The following is a 15,190-nucleotide window of genomic DNA, read 5'->3' as shown; positions in this document are numbered from 1 at the left end:
GAAAAAGGGGACATAACCCAGTTCTTGGAAACCCTTTTCTTTTGGACTGCATTCCCCAAATTCTTTAGCCAGCATGGCCCCTTTTGTAGGAGTGCCTAGGGATCAGGCCCTTCTTAGGGCCTTTGCAGAGGCGAGATCCATCCTACAAGGAGACCATTGAGCTGTGCAGCGAGAGGGACCCATGGCTTCCAGAGGAGATGTTCCAGTCTTGCTGCCGCAAAGAGGATGGGGGGCTTGGGGCAGATGAGGTCTGCTCTTGGATGCTGCATCCCAAGGTGGGCAAAGAGGCAGAAGCGGAGAAGAGCCAGGCTTACCTGAGTGGTGCTTGTCTTGGCTCTGGGTGACTTGCAGAGGCGTTTAGACAGAGCTCCCCTCACCTGCAAGGAAACCATGCGCTGAGCCCTGGCGTCCCATGCAGAAATGTGCGCTGGGCCAAGGCCTACCATCGGGGCTCCTTCCTTCTCTGGCTGCATCCACACTGCAGAGATAATCCGGTGTGTCACCACTTTATTCTGGCTCAAGGCTATGGAATTCTGGGAATTGGAGTTTGTTGTGGGGCTTTCCTTCCTTAAGCTTTGCTCCGCTCTGGGCCCACAACAAACTCCAACTCCCAGAATTCCATAGCCTTGAGCCAGGACAGTTAAAGCGGTACCAAACTGGGTTATCTCTCCAGTGTGGATGCAGCTCTGGAAAGAACGCCTTTTTTAAAAAAGGCTGTAGCAGGGAGCAAGGTAGCGCCTAAATACCCTAAAGGCACTAGATCCCATCTGATCTTGGAAGCTAAGCAGGGTCAGCCTTGGTGAGTACTTGGATGGGAGACCACCAAGGAATTCCAGGTGCTGTAGGCTGTATTTCAGAGGAAGGAACTGGGAAAACTACTTCTGAGGATTTTTGGTGGGTTTTTGGGGGGCTCTGTGAATGCCATGTTCTAGAAGAGTTTCTTCCTGACGTTTCGTCCGCAGCATCTGCGGCTTTGGCACCTTCAGAGAACATGGCCACAGAGCCCGAAAAACCCATGAAAAACTATGGAAGCCGGCCATGAAAGCCTTCGACTTCACATTACTTCTGAGGATTCCTTCACTGAGAAAACCCTGCAAAATTAATGGGGTTGTCTGCCATAAGTCAACAGACAGCATGAAAGCACATACACACAAGGAAGCCACATGCCTGATAAAAGGAAGGCAGGGAGTGTGTGAGAGAGAGGGAGAGAGGGAGGCAGAGAGGTTTATCACACGGAGATTTTTAGAGCTTTTGCAGCTCAGTTCCGACGTGAGTGCGCTTCCAACGATGCGCATTCACGTCATAACATGAATGTGTTTTCAGACGCCATTCCTTTCTATGGGAGCTCCTTGCGAGATGCTTCCGCAGTGATTCCAAAGTGACCCCTCATTTTGATAAAACTGGAAAAAAAGTGCCTTCCCAAAATTCGCTTCCAGGTTCCCTTCGATTCACTGCGAATTGGTCTGGTGTGGAAAACCACTCCGATGTCAGCCCCCTTGGTCCCCTGCGTCCTGCTCCATCATCCCCTTCCTCCTCCTTCATGCCATCTCGCCTCCTCTGCCACCCTGCAACCCATCCATCATCCCCATCATCCCCTGCCTTCTCCTGCATCCCAACCCTGGCCCCAGCGACCCCCTGCGACCTAGCCCATCATCCCCTGACTACTTCTTCACCCTGATGAAAGATGACAATTAAGGAGGGGGCAGGGAAGGAGGGCAGCATCCAGAGCCCCACTGAGCATGCCCAGGGGTGCTGATTCGAATCGTGGAACCCTCCGGTGTGGTAATACAATGTGCAGTCACTCCACTTTGCTTGAATCCGCATCACGTGACTTGCTTGGAATAGAACTGACTCCGCTTCCCCCTCAATTTGGAAGGGCAACAGAAAGGCAACCAGGTGTGGTAAAACATCACATTTTTACCTTAATTCGCATTGCTAGACAGGAGTGACTATGGATCTGGTGTGAAAAAACATCACGCTTTGCAATGCTAGAAAAGGAGTGACTGCGGATCTGAGCTGCAACCCCCCCAAGTGGGATAAGGTCCAGAGTGTGTCAGCAGGCAACCTGAGATGGATTAACTCTTAAGAGAGGCAAAAAGCACAGTGGTCCATGAATGCATCCAGTCTAGCCCTTCTGGAAAGCTTGGACTGGCAAGGACACTGATGTTGCTGCCTGGGGGAATGATGCACTTGGCCTTTTCACAGCAACTCTGTCTTTGGAATGTGGCAACCCAAGACCCAGAAAATCCTGGAAGAGGAAGGAAAGGAAAGGAACTGTGACCCATCAAGTGGAGCCCTTACCTTCCGGTCCATCAGGCAGCCAAAGATCAGAATGAAGACTCCCTGCAAAGCAGAAGAAAAAGGCTTTGGTTCAGAATATCCAGCAGCCTTGAAACAACACAATCCAGAAAAGAGCATCTCTTTCCCACACACACAGCCTGTTCTTGAGCATTACTCTGCAAGCAGTCCAAAGAGGACAGAGCCCATGAGGCTGGTGGCTCCAGCTGACTCTTGGGGACGGGTGGCTATGAGTGCGCCAAGACCATGAGCGCCCTCTCAGCTGTCTCTGCCTCCATTCAGCGCATAAAGTCCCTTGGAAGTCTGTCTCCATTGCTCATCTTGGTTTGTCTTTGTCCAGCCTTGCCTGGCAATCCTGTCGGTGGCATGCACAGGCCTTGGTCAGCCTATCTGTGGTCCAGCTGGAGGTTGGTATTCCCTTGTTCCCTCCACAAGGATCAACCCTGTCCCTCAAGTCCTACCATGCAGCTTCTGAAGCCCCCCGCCAGCCATTCAATGGATGGGGGAGAGAGGTGGGCATTGGAGTAGTGTTTGGCTAAGTCCTGGGGGTGTGTGTTTATGGTCCACTACAATTCCAGACCCCTTTCACATGGACTGTTGTCAAGCCAGGTGTCCCCCATGCTATATCTTGTGCATTTCATTTTTTCTGCCCTTGTAGTACCTTGCATTTCTCCCTGTTGAAGTTCATTTTGTTAGTCCTGGCCCAGTCTTCTACACAACTATGACAAGGGACAGGAGCCCTCTACACTTTTCTCTCTGGCATCACTCCCCCAATTAACAGGGATTTGCTAGCATGTGTTGCAAAGTTGTTGTTGTGTGCCTTTCTGACTTATGATGACCCTAAGACACACTTTCATGGGGTTTTTTTTGGCAAGATTTGTTCAGAAGAGGCTAGCTTTCCCCTGAGGCTGAGAGAGTGTGACTTGGGTCACCCAGTGGGTTTCATGGCCAAGTGAGGAATTGAACCCTGGTCCCCAGAGTTGTAGTCCAACACACAAACCCCAACGCCATGCTGACTCACCCAAAGATTTACATGAAAAGAGACCAAGAGCCACAACGCAAAGGATGGTAGTGGAAACATGCTGGTTTGTGCAGTTGTGGCTTTAGCCTGACCATCACCTACTTCTATCTCTACTCCTTGTGTGCATTTAGAGGTACACAAGAGTCTTCCAAATCTATGATTCTATGGATGACTTGGCCTCCTACATACCTGGAAGGAGTTGAGAATGGTGAAGGCATAGTGGGCAAACTGGGAGGCCTGGCTTGTCATGGTGATGACCCCCAGCCCCCAGGTGAGGCCGAAGACTGGTGTCAGGACCAGCAGAGCTTTGAAGATGCCCAGGAGCGCCTGCCTCTCCTCCCCGGGAGACCCCTCCGAAACCGAGGGCCGCATCAGCTTCATTAGCACCACAAAGAGGATCAGGAGGTTGACCAGCACAATGACCAGGACAGGGATGGAGAAGGCGTAGATGGCCTTACTCTGCGAGCTGAGCCAGCAGAGTGTCTCCTGGATGTAGCTCCGCTTGGGGAAGGTGGCACCCACGGTGGCTGCAGCGATCCCCAGGGGGCACAGGTATCCCACCGCCACCATGGCTGGTGTGACGGAGCTCATGGTCAGCTGGTGGAAGACGAAGATCAGCTGGTGGAAGAGCATCAGGGCTTGGACCAGCATCCAGAAGAAGGTGGCCAGGTAGAAGAAGTGGGTGAAGAAGGCAGCCGCCACGCAGAGCTTGTTCTCATGGCTGGCGGTCAGTTGGAAGGTGGCCAGGAACCAAAAGCTTGCCAGCAAGAGGGAGAGGGCAATGTTGACCAAAGTGATGTAGCGGAAGTAGGAGACCTGGCAAGGGGAAGATGGGGAGATAATCCTGGGATTATAGGGAACTGGATTGGGACTTTGTTCATAGACCACCCATTTTAGCTGTGAATGTCACTCAGCTGAGAGGATATTGAAGCTATTGCTCATATGATGATAAAAACCAAACTTGGGAGGGACCCAAGGGCCATCCAGTCCAACCTCCTGCCATGCACCATTCTATTCTGCTTTGGTCAGACCTCACCTGGAATATTGTGTCCAGTTCTGGGCATCTTTGGATTTGGGCAGTCAACCAAGTACAGATCTACCTAACAGAGGCATTGCTTAGCCCACATTTTACAAGCTTGTTTGCAAGAATATCAGGGGTACCTTCTCAAAGGCCTCACTGAAATCAAGATACAGTATGCTACATCCATGGCAATCCCTTTATCTACCAAACTTGTGAGATTGGTCTGGTGTGACTTGTTTTTAAGAAACCCAGCTTGACCTTTAGTGATTACAGCATCTTTTCAGACATTTGAAGACAACTATCATGTCACCTCTCAGTCTTCTCTTCTCCAGGCAAAGTATACCCAACTCCCTAAGCTGTTTCATGGTGAACCTTGTAGGCAGTTACACTGCCTTTTCAAACTGATACACAGCTCACAACTGTCAGAGTGGTGGCCTGTGACACAATGATTGTGCACCTTTCCAGAAAAAGATGCTCAGACAATTTTCTGGAAACGTACCCTTTGAAGAATACTATACAACCAACCAACCAACCAACCAATAGGACTGTGTTGTAGGCAGGCGGTGGTTCCCAAATTTGGTATCTCCAGTTGGGGCGAAATGCCTGCTAAAACCCTGGAGAATCATCCCACCAGCCAGAGCTCAGGTGTGTTACTTTTCTGGACAACAGAATGCAAGCGAGCTTCATCTCCCAAATGCACTGCCAGTCAGTGTAGGCAATCCTCAGTGAGATGGCCCAGTTTCTCCGACCTCTCACCTGGCATCGCCCTGTGGCCTAGGTTAGTCCCAAGGAGGGCTGGCCGGTTGCCATTTGGGGACTCTGACCAGAGGGTCGTGTGGAGGGAGGACCTTTGCCAGTAGCACGTGGCTTGACTCACTCACTCGAGTCACCCAGAGCAGTTTCACTTGGCAGCTCCTTTGCAAGGGTGCCCTTCTGCCTGCTCTTTTCTGGATTTTATAGCCAAGGACCTGTTTGAGTGTTATGCCAGGGTAACTACCCTGGCATAGGTGCCAGAAGGAGGAGGAAAGAAATCATGACCATTGCAGCAGCTCTGAAAGCACTGGAGAAGGAGAGGCTGCTTGGAGTCATCAGATTTTCAATGTGAAGTCAAAGGCTTTCACGGCTGACATCCACAGTTTTTTGTGGGATTTTCAAGCTATGGGAACATGTTCTAGAAGAGTTTATTCCTGACATTTCGCCAGCATCTGTGGCTGGCATCTTCAGAGACTCACTTCCATGCCAGCATTCTCTGAATAGGCCAGCCACAGATGCAGGTGAAACATCAGAAAAAAACTATTCTAGAACATGGCCACATAGCCCAAAAACGCCACAAAAACTCCCATCAGATTTTCTCCCCCCCCCCCCCCCCTTTGCCATGCTTGCTGTGCAACACCTGGAAAATTGCAACCATGCAAAGCATGTGCGTATGTCACCAACAGCATCCCAGCCTTTGCATGCTTTCCTTTTCCCTTTTTTCTGGCTGTGGAATGCAGCCAGACACTCCTGGGCTGTGCTTCCCTGACCACTAACTGGCATGGAAAGGTCAGTGGGAATGCAAAAAAGGGTCACACCTTGTGCAATGGCCTACAAAGCACATATGGAGGCACAAACTGGAGGTTACATCTCCCTAGATCACCCACAGGATCCCAGTGTTGCTACACCTTCCCTTGCCGCCACTGTATAACTGTGGGCAAAGTGCAAAAGGCTAGCGAAAATGCACCATCCAGATGCCAACTGATGGTGAAAGCGAGGGCAGCACCAAGAGGGGTAAGTGGAAGCGGTCCTTGCTCACCTTGTTCTTCACTACCAAGGACCAGACGAGGTAGTAGATGAGGAGAGTGGCCACCAGGGCCAAGATGGAAGCAGAGATGCCCAAGTTGCTCAGGACGGTCAAGGCCAGGCTGGTGGGTACGGGGCCGGCAGACATGAGGACGGAGAAGGACGTGAGGTGGTGGCAAGTGCAGTTGGTGCCCATTTTGGTGCCTGAGGCCCAGCACCCTTCTGTGGACCAACCTCCCATTCCCTCCAGAAGACTGTGGTTCCAAAAGACGCACTGGGCCACCTGCTCCTCCCCACCTTCCACGTAACCCTCAGTTTTGTTGGTTGCGTTCTGGCGGCCAAACATCATGTCTACCACTACCTCCGTGATGCTCCCTTTGCGGGACATGATGGCATTGGACATCACCAGGCTGCCCAGGCTGAAGGTGGCACCGCTGTGGCTCCAGGGCAGGATCCCTCCCATCTTCTTCAGCACCAGGCTGGTGATGGTGATGCTCCCCTCCCGGCGCACTAGTGCCTGCAGCTCCTCCTCAGTGATGTGGAGGGAGACCTCGGGCTCCGTGTCAAAGGTCTTGAGATAATCATCGTCCACGGAGTCGGGACCCAGCTGGGAGCTCTGGAGCTCAAGGTTGGGGAGGGACAATTTGAACCCCCCGAGAGACAGCACCAAGAGGCTGGTGAGATTCTCTATGGCCTGCAGGAACCCCGAAGCCGCCCGCGGGTTCAAGGTCTCCACTCTTGACCAGTCCGACTCAGTGTCTAAGCTGAGCATCCCATTGGCAGCGCTCAGAAAGTTCTGGAAAGGAGGAAAAAAGGGGTTCAGTCTTGCAACTAGAAGGTTTGTGCAGCAGGAAAAGGGAGAACTGAAAGACATCGCCATGTTAGTCTGGAAAATCAATGAGAACAATGAACATTTCTTTGTCACAAAACATTTAAAGAGAATGTATATAAGATGCATTATAGGTGGCATCTCGACACCAGTTTTTCATCAGAACCAAGACGAGAGGTGTCCAGTGCCTCTGGTAACAAGGTTATACTGGATCGTTTTGAATTTGTGAATACCGAGGACATGGACAAGCTCCTTGGCTGTGTAAGAAGGACGACCTGCCCTCTCGACCCTTGCCCATCTTGGTTGACCGTTCAGGGAGGGGATGTAATAACAACTTCACTACTCCGTATAATTAACTCATCCCTTTGGGAGGGCATATTTCCATCTGCCTTAAAACAGGCCATAGTGAAATCAGTTCTGAAGAAACCCTCCCTTGACCCCCTGCAGATGAGTAATTACAGACTGGTCTCCTTACTACCTTTTGTGGGCAAGGTGGTTGAGAGGGCAGTCGCCTTTCAACTCCAAGCTGTCTTGGATGAAACTGATTTTCTGGACCCATTTCAAACTGGCTTCAGGGTGGGGTTCGGAGTTGAGACTGCCATAGTCGCCTTAGTTAATGACCTCCGTCTGAGTATCGACAGGGGAAGTGTGACCCTGTTGGTGCTCTTGGACATCTCAGCGGCCTTCAATACCATCAACCATGATATCCTTCTGGAACACCTGAGAGAGTTAGGTATCGGGGGCACTGCGCTCCAGTGGCTCCGGTCCTCCTTCTTGGGCAGATTCCAGATGGTGAGGCTGGGGAACTGTTGCTCTCATAAAAGAGAGCTGAGATCTGGCGTCCCTCAGGGCGCCATCCTGTCCCCCATGCTGTTTAACATTGACATGAAGCCGCTGGGAGAGTGTAGTAAAGCAGGGGCAGCTGAGGGAGTTGGGAGGGGTGAAGAGGGTCAGGTGGCACAGGAGAAGGAGGAGGAGGAGCCAGAAGAAGAGGTGTGGCCCCAGGGGGTTATAAGTAGTAAGGAGGAGAGGCGTGTGAGAGGAGGGAGATGCGGAAAAGGGGGTCGCGGAGTGGCAGTTGGGGAAGGGACAGCCCTGGTAACCCACAGCCCTCGACGAGAGGCTATACCTGTTTCCCTTCAAGGGAGACATGGGGTGCGACAACTGGGGCCACACGAGGAGGTCCAACTAAAAGACCTCAGACTGGAAGGAGACCTTGTTTACCCTGGGGAAGGAGACTGGAGGCAGGGCGAGTGTTGGGACCCGAAGGGCGAGTGCTGGGAACAAGGCCCAAACCCCAAGGAAATAGAGAAGGCCAAGAGGGAGCTGCTGGAGAAGTACTGAAGGGAACACCGAAGGTCGGCAGCAAGCCACAAGGATCCAGCTGAAGGGGCAAGAGGGGCTGTGAGTGGAGACTCCCCAGGGGCCAGACCGGAGGTGGTTGAAAGTTTATGTTTGTGAGAAGAGGTTGGGACTAAGTTGCAAGTTGTGTTGACTGGGCATTATTAAAGTTTCTGTTGCAAGCACCCTCGCCTGTGCAAGTTTGTTACTCACGAGGAGTCAGTTCCTAAGCTAGAGACCCAGGATGCAGCCGGCCACGCCTGCCCCGCCCACAGAGAGATCATCCGGAGACATGGAGCATGGTATTATCAGTACGCTGATGACACCCAGATCTATCTCTCCATGTCCCCGACTGATTCAGTGACTAAGGATGGCACCTCTCCTCTGGATGCCTGTCTGGAGGCAGTAATGGGCTGGATGAGGGAAAACAAACTCCAGCTGAATCCAGAGAAAACAGAGGTACTCATGATAGGTACCCCAAGTCCAGACAGAGGAATTTGTCATCTGGTCCTGGATGGGGTCACACTTCCCCTAAAGGACAGAGTTTGCAGTTTGGGAGTACTCCTGGACTCATCCTTACAGTTATCATCCCAAGTGGATGCGATGGCCAGGAGTGCTTGGTACCAGCTCCGGCTGATGCGCCAACTGCGTCCCTGTCTGGACCGAAAGGACCTAGAAACAGTAGCACATGCACTGGTAACCTCTCGCTTGGATTTCTGCAATGCGCTCTACAAACTCATCCCTTCTGGCTAGCATACCCTCCTGACCCTTTATAGAGAAAGATATCCTCCTATCCTCTAATTTGAAGTGTACTTCAAGATGTTTAATCTGGGATTGTTAGATCTTAAACTGTTTTTATATGATGTTCCAATGAAATGTATTTCTGATTGTATTTTATATTGCAATATGGCGTAATGTACATCTGTCTTGAACTTGTAAACTGCTTTGATCTTCCAAGAAAAGAAGTGTAGAAATAAACATTTTATTATATATTATTATTATATCTTACCCCCCAAAGATTATCTAAGATGTACAAACATGTCGATAATAAATGCTGGAAGTACAAGAAGGAAGTATTGCCACCAATGGAGCACATGGGTTAAAATTAAGACATTCTGGAGTCGTATTCACTGAATAATTGGGGGGGGGGGGGAATGTTGCAGATAAAATTTCAATGAAGCCAGAAACATATCTATTAGGGATGATAGATGATCAAATTGAGGGAAAAGAATGTAAGGTTGATTTACTATTTGTCAGCAGCAGCAGATTATTGATAGCACAGAACTGGAAAGAGATATACCCAGATATAGAAAACTGGTTATTAAAAGTAATTGATAAACTGACATGTCTTCTAAGAGGTGATACACTGGGAGAACATGCAAAAATATGGGAACAGACAATGAAACATGTGGGAGATATGGGCAAATCAGATGTACAGGGTTACTGAAATTGATAGTATATAGGTAGATAGGTAGATAGATTAGGATAATAAAGGCGTACCCGAGGTTATAGTAGAATTAGATACTATTTGTTATTGATAACAAAATAAGAACAGTTGGGTTAAAATAATATAGTAGTGACATGGAGTTCTCCTAGCTCAGGAAGTTAAGTGTTGAGTAGAGAGATGGAAAGGGAAAATACTTATGGGGTTTGTTTAGAAACAAAAGTTGTATACAAGAGTACATATATAATATGTGCATATTTAACAGATCTAGAGAAACATGTGTTTTCCTTTCCTTTTATGCAGAGTTCTTGTTTGGTAGCATGAGCTTTTGCAGACTGGAGCCTGCTTCCTCAGATGCATTTGCTGGAGCAGAGGGTCCCACCAACTCCTCTCTTTCCAACCCAAGTATCTGAGGAAGGAGGCTCCAGTCTATGAAAGCTCAGGCTGCCAGCTTCGCCCTTTCATTCAGCCTCAAAGATGCTCCAAAATCCCTTTGCATAGGAAAAGGGATGCAAGACCATCCTTATTCATCTGTATACAGTACTCCATCCTGTAAACTCAGGTCCTTTGGCGGACATTTACTCCAGACGGACAGGACTAGGTTGGTGTCCGTCAGACAGAGGACCTGTTCCTCAGCCCCCTAAACTGTGGAATGACCTGCCGAATTCAGAGCAGCATGAAGGAGCAGCCTCCTCTGGGGAGGTGATCCAGATTATGTTTCAGTCGTGGATTTTAAATGAGGAATCGTCAACGTGGATTGTGTTAATACGTGTACGTCTTATTTGTCCTTCTAAACTGATGCGTAACCTGTGTTTTTAACAGAAGTTGTTGTTGTTCCCTGCCTCCGGCCGCAGAGAGAGACAGGTAAGGAATACTGTTGCTTTACTTTGGAAACTTATTATAGAGTTTGCATTCAGAAATGGGGCTTTACAGCCGTGCGATTCTGACGGCTGAATGAGCTTCAGATGGGTCAGTGTCTTGACCCCTGGCAGATGGAATATTTTGTTTATGACATATTCAACAAGAAGAGAAAGAGAAATGCTTTCTTCCCTATGCTTTTGGCAATGCTTTTGGCATGGGTGGGTAGGCATTTGGACTTTAATTCGCCAGAGAGTATACAGTCTCCTGCTGCATTGTTCCAACGCAGCAACACCCACACATACAAACACACATATGCAGCTGTGTTGTGCATGCACAACAAAAGTTGTGCGATGCATGCAGACCAATTTGTTTGTCCAATGCACAACAGTTGTCTAAGTGGAGTTATGTGGGACAAGAGCACATTGATTAGACATAGTAGTGCATGAATACACTTATGAGGAATGCCTGAGGGAGCTGGGGCTGTTTAGCCTGGAGAAGAGAAGGTTAAGAGGTGATATGATGAGAGCCCTGTTTAAATATTAGAAGGGATGTCATGTTGAGGAGGGAACAAGCTTGGTTTCTGATGCTCCAGAGAACAGGACCAGGAACAATGGATGCAAACTGCAGGGAAAGAGATTCCACCTCAACATTAATACATTATTTATGTATTCTATTGTAACCCGCCTTGATCCTTCTGAAAAGGCGGAATAAGTCTATTATTATTATTATTATTATTATTATTACTACTACTACTACTACTACACAAACAGACTCTTCACAAAAGAGTCTGGAGTAACAAACACTTGAGGCGAAGCACCAAAATCAGTATGTATAGAGCCATTGTACTGTCTATTCTCCTCTGTGGGTCTGAAACATGGGTCACCTATCGCCAACACCTATGACTCCTGGAACGCTTTCATCAGCGCTGTTTACACACAATTCTAAACATACACTGGACTGACTATGTGACAAATGTTGCTGTCCTTGAGCAAGCAGGGATCACCACATTGAGGCCATGCTATTGAGGACGCAGCTGCACTGGGCAGGACACGTTTCTAGGATGAAGGACCATCGCCTCCCCAAAATAGTATTCTACGGTGAACTCGCCACGGGTCAAGAGCGTAAGAGGGGCGCCCAAAAGAAGAGATACAAGGACTCCCTGAAACAACATCTCAGGCTTGGCCAGATAGATCACCAACAATGGTCCTCCCTGGCCTCGCATCGGGAGACATGGAGACGCACTATCCATGACGCTGCAGCCTTCTTCGAAAGCTCATGCCGAACGAGCCTCGAAGAGAAACGACAAGGCAGAAAGAACCGCAAGCCAGAAACATCACCCAAGGAGACTTTCCACTGTGCTTTCTGCAACTGGACCTGTTTGTCCCGAATTGGCCTTTTTAGTCACCAACGCGCTGCTTGTAGAAAGCGAGGGATCATGAGTCCTTCCTGGATCTTCGTTGGCAGAGAAAAGCCAGAGAGATTAGGAGCTTCCTGACAATAAGGGCTGTTTGACAGTGGAATATGCTCCCTCAATGGAGAGCAGTGGAGCCTCTTTCTTGGGAGGTTTTTAAGCAGAGACAATGGGAGTGCTTAGATTTGGAGTTCCTGCATGGCAGAAGAAGGGGGTTGGACTGGATCAGACCATTGGAAGTATCTTCCAACTCTGTGATTCTATGATTCTAATCTCCATGTGTTGCCTTGGCACATTGCACATTGCAATTGCATCATAATGGGTTACTACCACGCATGTTACGCTGCTTTGGTCTTCCTTATAGGGATTGCTCAAGGTCTGGAGCAGGGCAGAGTCTTGGGGCCTTGTGTTCTTCAGAAACATGATAAACTCATTCTTCACTCACAAACCGACAACTGTGTGGCACTGAATGCTGGCCAGATCCTTGCATCGTTCCCTCAGAGACAAAGTGACCAGATGCCATAATAACCACAAAGGAGGACAAGGCACCACAAAATGCAGGGCATTCCAAAACGAAAGCTAACAACACTGATGTAAATATAAGTTCATTTCCTGCGTTACATACTGTATTTTATTATGTACTCAAGCATATTTTCCTGATAAACTTATCTTCATTAAAGGTTAAAATGCCTCGTTGGCCTGAAATATACTTATAGAGAAAGGCTTAAAATTGTACTTTATCAGCCACAAATACTGGACTGAATCTATATTTCATTTTTCCGTTGTGCTAAAATTAAGGGGGGGAACCCTTCCAAGGTTTGCATTGTGCCTGACATGTTTGCTGTCCTTTTCTCCTCTGGGAAACAAATGCGCCTCAAGCTCTGGGCGCGAGTCTTGCCTGCTGATGCCTCAATGAAAAAAGAACTTTGGAAGTATCCATCTTATCCCCGTATTTGCATCAGGGCCAGAAGATGCATTTATCATAGGAGAAAAGCATGCCTGGCCCTACTCAATGGGCCTCCTAGCTATGCTCAAAATGGAGGACATTTGGGAATTCTTCCTGGACAAAAGGTTGTAATGTGGGACATCATGTCCTGGAAAAGGAGGGCATGCCTGGCCACCCTGCTCAGGGTGCACCTAAGGGTGTGCTCTCCAGCTCAGAGGTCTCTCCCCATCCCCAGTGGCCAGACCCCTTGACCGGTCACTCACAGCCACGGCGCTGCTCTCCAGGCGCAGCTGGGACTCCAGGGCCACCTGGGAGAGGACTTCCATGATGGCGATCGCTGTCAGGAGGTCCCACGGGGAGGTTTCTTCAGCCGTCGCAAGTGTCCCGTCCAGCGTGGCCAGCATCATGGGGATTGCCGTCTGGGGATCGCCCAGCCCCGCTTGGAGCAGCTGCGCATGGACAGAGACCCAAGGGAACATTAGAGCACACCATAAATGGGGAGGAAGCTATGGAACTCATTGCCACCCATTAGAAAGGCAGCTCCCAACTTTCCTAACCAGAAGTTGAAGTCCGGTCCTCAGCTCCTCTAAATCCTTATGGAGGCATTCCCACTCATTTCTTTCTCTTGAGGAGATGCAGATTGCCGCGCTGATGCATATCGGGGTTGGTGTTCTCATTACTTGTGTTGTTCACACACCCCATTGTTTTGGGTTAAAATGGAGCTGCCTCCCTCCCTTTAACAATACAGAGCGATCCGAATAGATTTGGAAGCTTATTCACACTGGAGATATCCGATGATTCAGATCAGTGCAAATCCTTCAGGAAAACTCAGGGAAAACCTGGTATCGAATATCCCGGTTGAAGTGGGGGTTTGCCCAGCCTCCCCCCCCCCAAAAAAAAAAGTGCATTTGGGACATGTGTGAACACCAGGGATTCAACCTGGATTCATCCGGGATTATTTTCTTATATATATATATATATATAATTATTGATTAAAATAAAGAATACATATCATACATTCATCATAACTTCAAGTTCCAGATTCTATAAGGTGATGATAGTCATTTCAAAGTGTAATCATCATCTATGCATCCTTCCTTATCTTTTACCATTCAACTATTTTCTTTAGAAGCTGATCATTATTTCTGCAAAACAAATATCTCTATCAAATCTGAGGGAGTCCTCCTTTTGATCTTTTCTCTTTAATCTCTCTTGATGATACAATCCACCCTTCTTTCTCTCTAAGCCTTCATCATTTCTATCCCTTCTTCTGTTATACTTTCTACATCCTTTTACCTTCTTCCCTCCATCTCACGCTCACTGACATCCTTCCTTCTCTCCCTTTCTTCCTTCTCCTCTTCCCTGCTCTCACCTTCCATATAACCTACTCATACCTTCTTCAGCCACTATCACACTAACACCTTTCTCACCGTTTAACAGTTTATTCCGTTATAATCTATCTTTATGTCACTTACTTTTACATCCCTCTATCTTACATTTCGTTTTGTTTCACGTCCCCTTTGCTACAGACTACCTCAACACTCCTTTCTCTCCGGACTACAGTATTTTCGTAGTGTGAATGGAGCCATGGATTGGTTGCTAGAAGGTCCCCATCCTTATCTCTTAGACTTGGCAGCTGATTCTGGGTCCTCCCTGGGGTCCCCTTTATCAGCTTTGGCTTATCTGCTGATCTTCCACTCTTCCCAAAATGCCTCCATGACACCTGAAACCCGTTCTCTGTCCTTAGGGCTGGCGTCACCCGGTGCGGTCACTCATGGAGTCGCCCCATACTGACCATACAGAACCCAGGTTAGTGATTGGATTCCGTAATTCCCACATTGTAATTCCACACATCACTGAATCTCATGGGAACAGCGGTGACATAAAACAAGTGCCACAATTTAAAATGTTACCTTTAACACAAAGCATATGCACAGGAAAAAATGTATTGATGTTGTTTCATGCGCTGGAAGTGAAAAATCTGATAAAATGTGATGTGTTTAAATAAAATTTAATTTTTTTATAAAATATGAAATTTGTGATTTAATTTTAAAAAACTCTTTAATGTCATTAGTTTTTTGTGTTTTTTTGGGGGGGGGGGCTGTATGGCTGTCGAAACGTCAGGAAGAAACTCTTCTAGGACATGGCATTCACACAGCCCCCCGAAAAACCCACAAAACCTATGGATGCCGGCCATGAAAGCAGGGACATAGCTAGGATTTTAGGAAGGGGGGGGGGG

At 48.4% G+C, this 15,190-nt stretch overlaps 1 protein-coding gene across 1 annotated transcript in view; it reads right to left on the bottom strand.

Annotated features, from left to right (window-relative positions):
- Positions 1-1,650: 1,650 nt before the first annotated feature.
- Positions 1,651-15,190, bottom strand: part of ADGRF3 (adhesion G protein-coupled receptor F3) — a 27,195-nt gene continuing 13,655 nt past the window's right edge. Inside the window, exons 9-13 of the mRNA XM_042446599.1 lie at positions 13,215-13,400; positions 6,133-6,915; positions 3,509-4,135; positions 2,302-2,343; positions 1,651-1,674 (exon numbers count right to left, since the gene is read on the bottom strand). Of these exons, the coding sequence (XP_042302533.1) occupies positions 1,651-1,674; positions 2,302-2,343; positions 3,509-4,135; positions 6,133-6,915; positions 13,215-13,400 (1,662 nt within the window). The remainder of the gene's footprint in view (positions 1,675-2,301; positions 2,344-3,508; positions 4,136-6,132; positions 6,916-13,214; positions 13,401-15,190) is intronic.

The sequence above is a fragment of the Sceloporus undulatus genome, chromosome 1 (genome assembly GCF_019175285.1).
Source record: "Sceloporus undulatus isolate JIND9_A2432 ecotype Alabama chromosome 1, SceUnd_v1.1, whole genome shotgun sequence".
Taxonomy (NCBI): domain Eukaryota; kingdom Metazoa; phylum Chordata; class Lepidosauria; order Squamata; family Phrynosomatidae; genus Sceloporus; species Sceloporus undulatus.
Note: the sequence above shows the minus strand (reverse complement) of the source record. Positions and strands in the feature narration are given on the sequence as shown.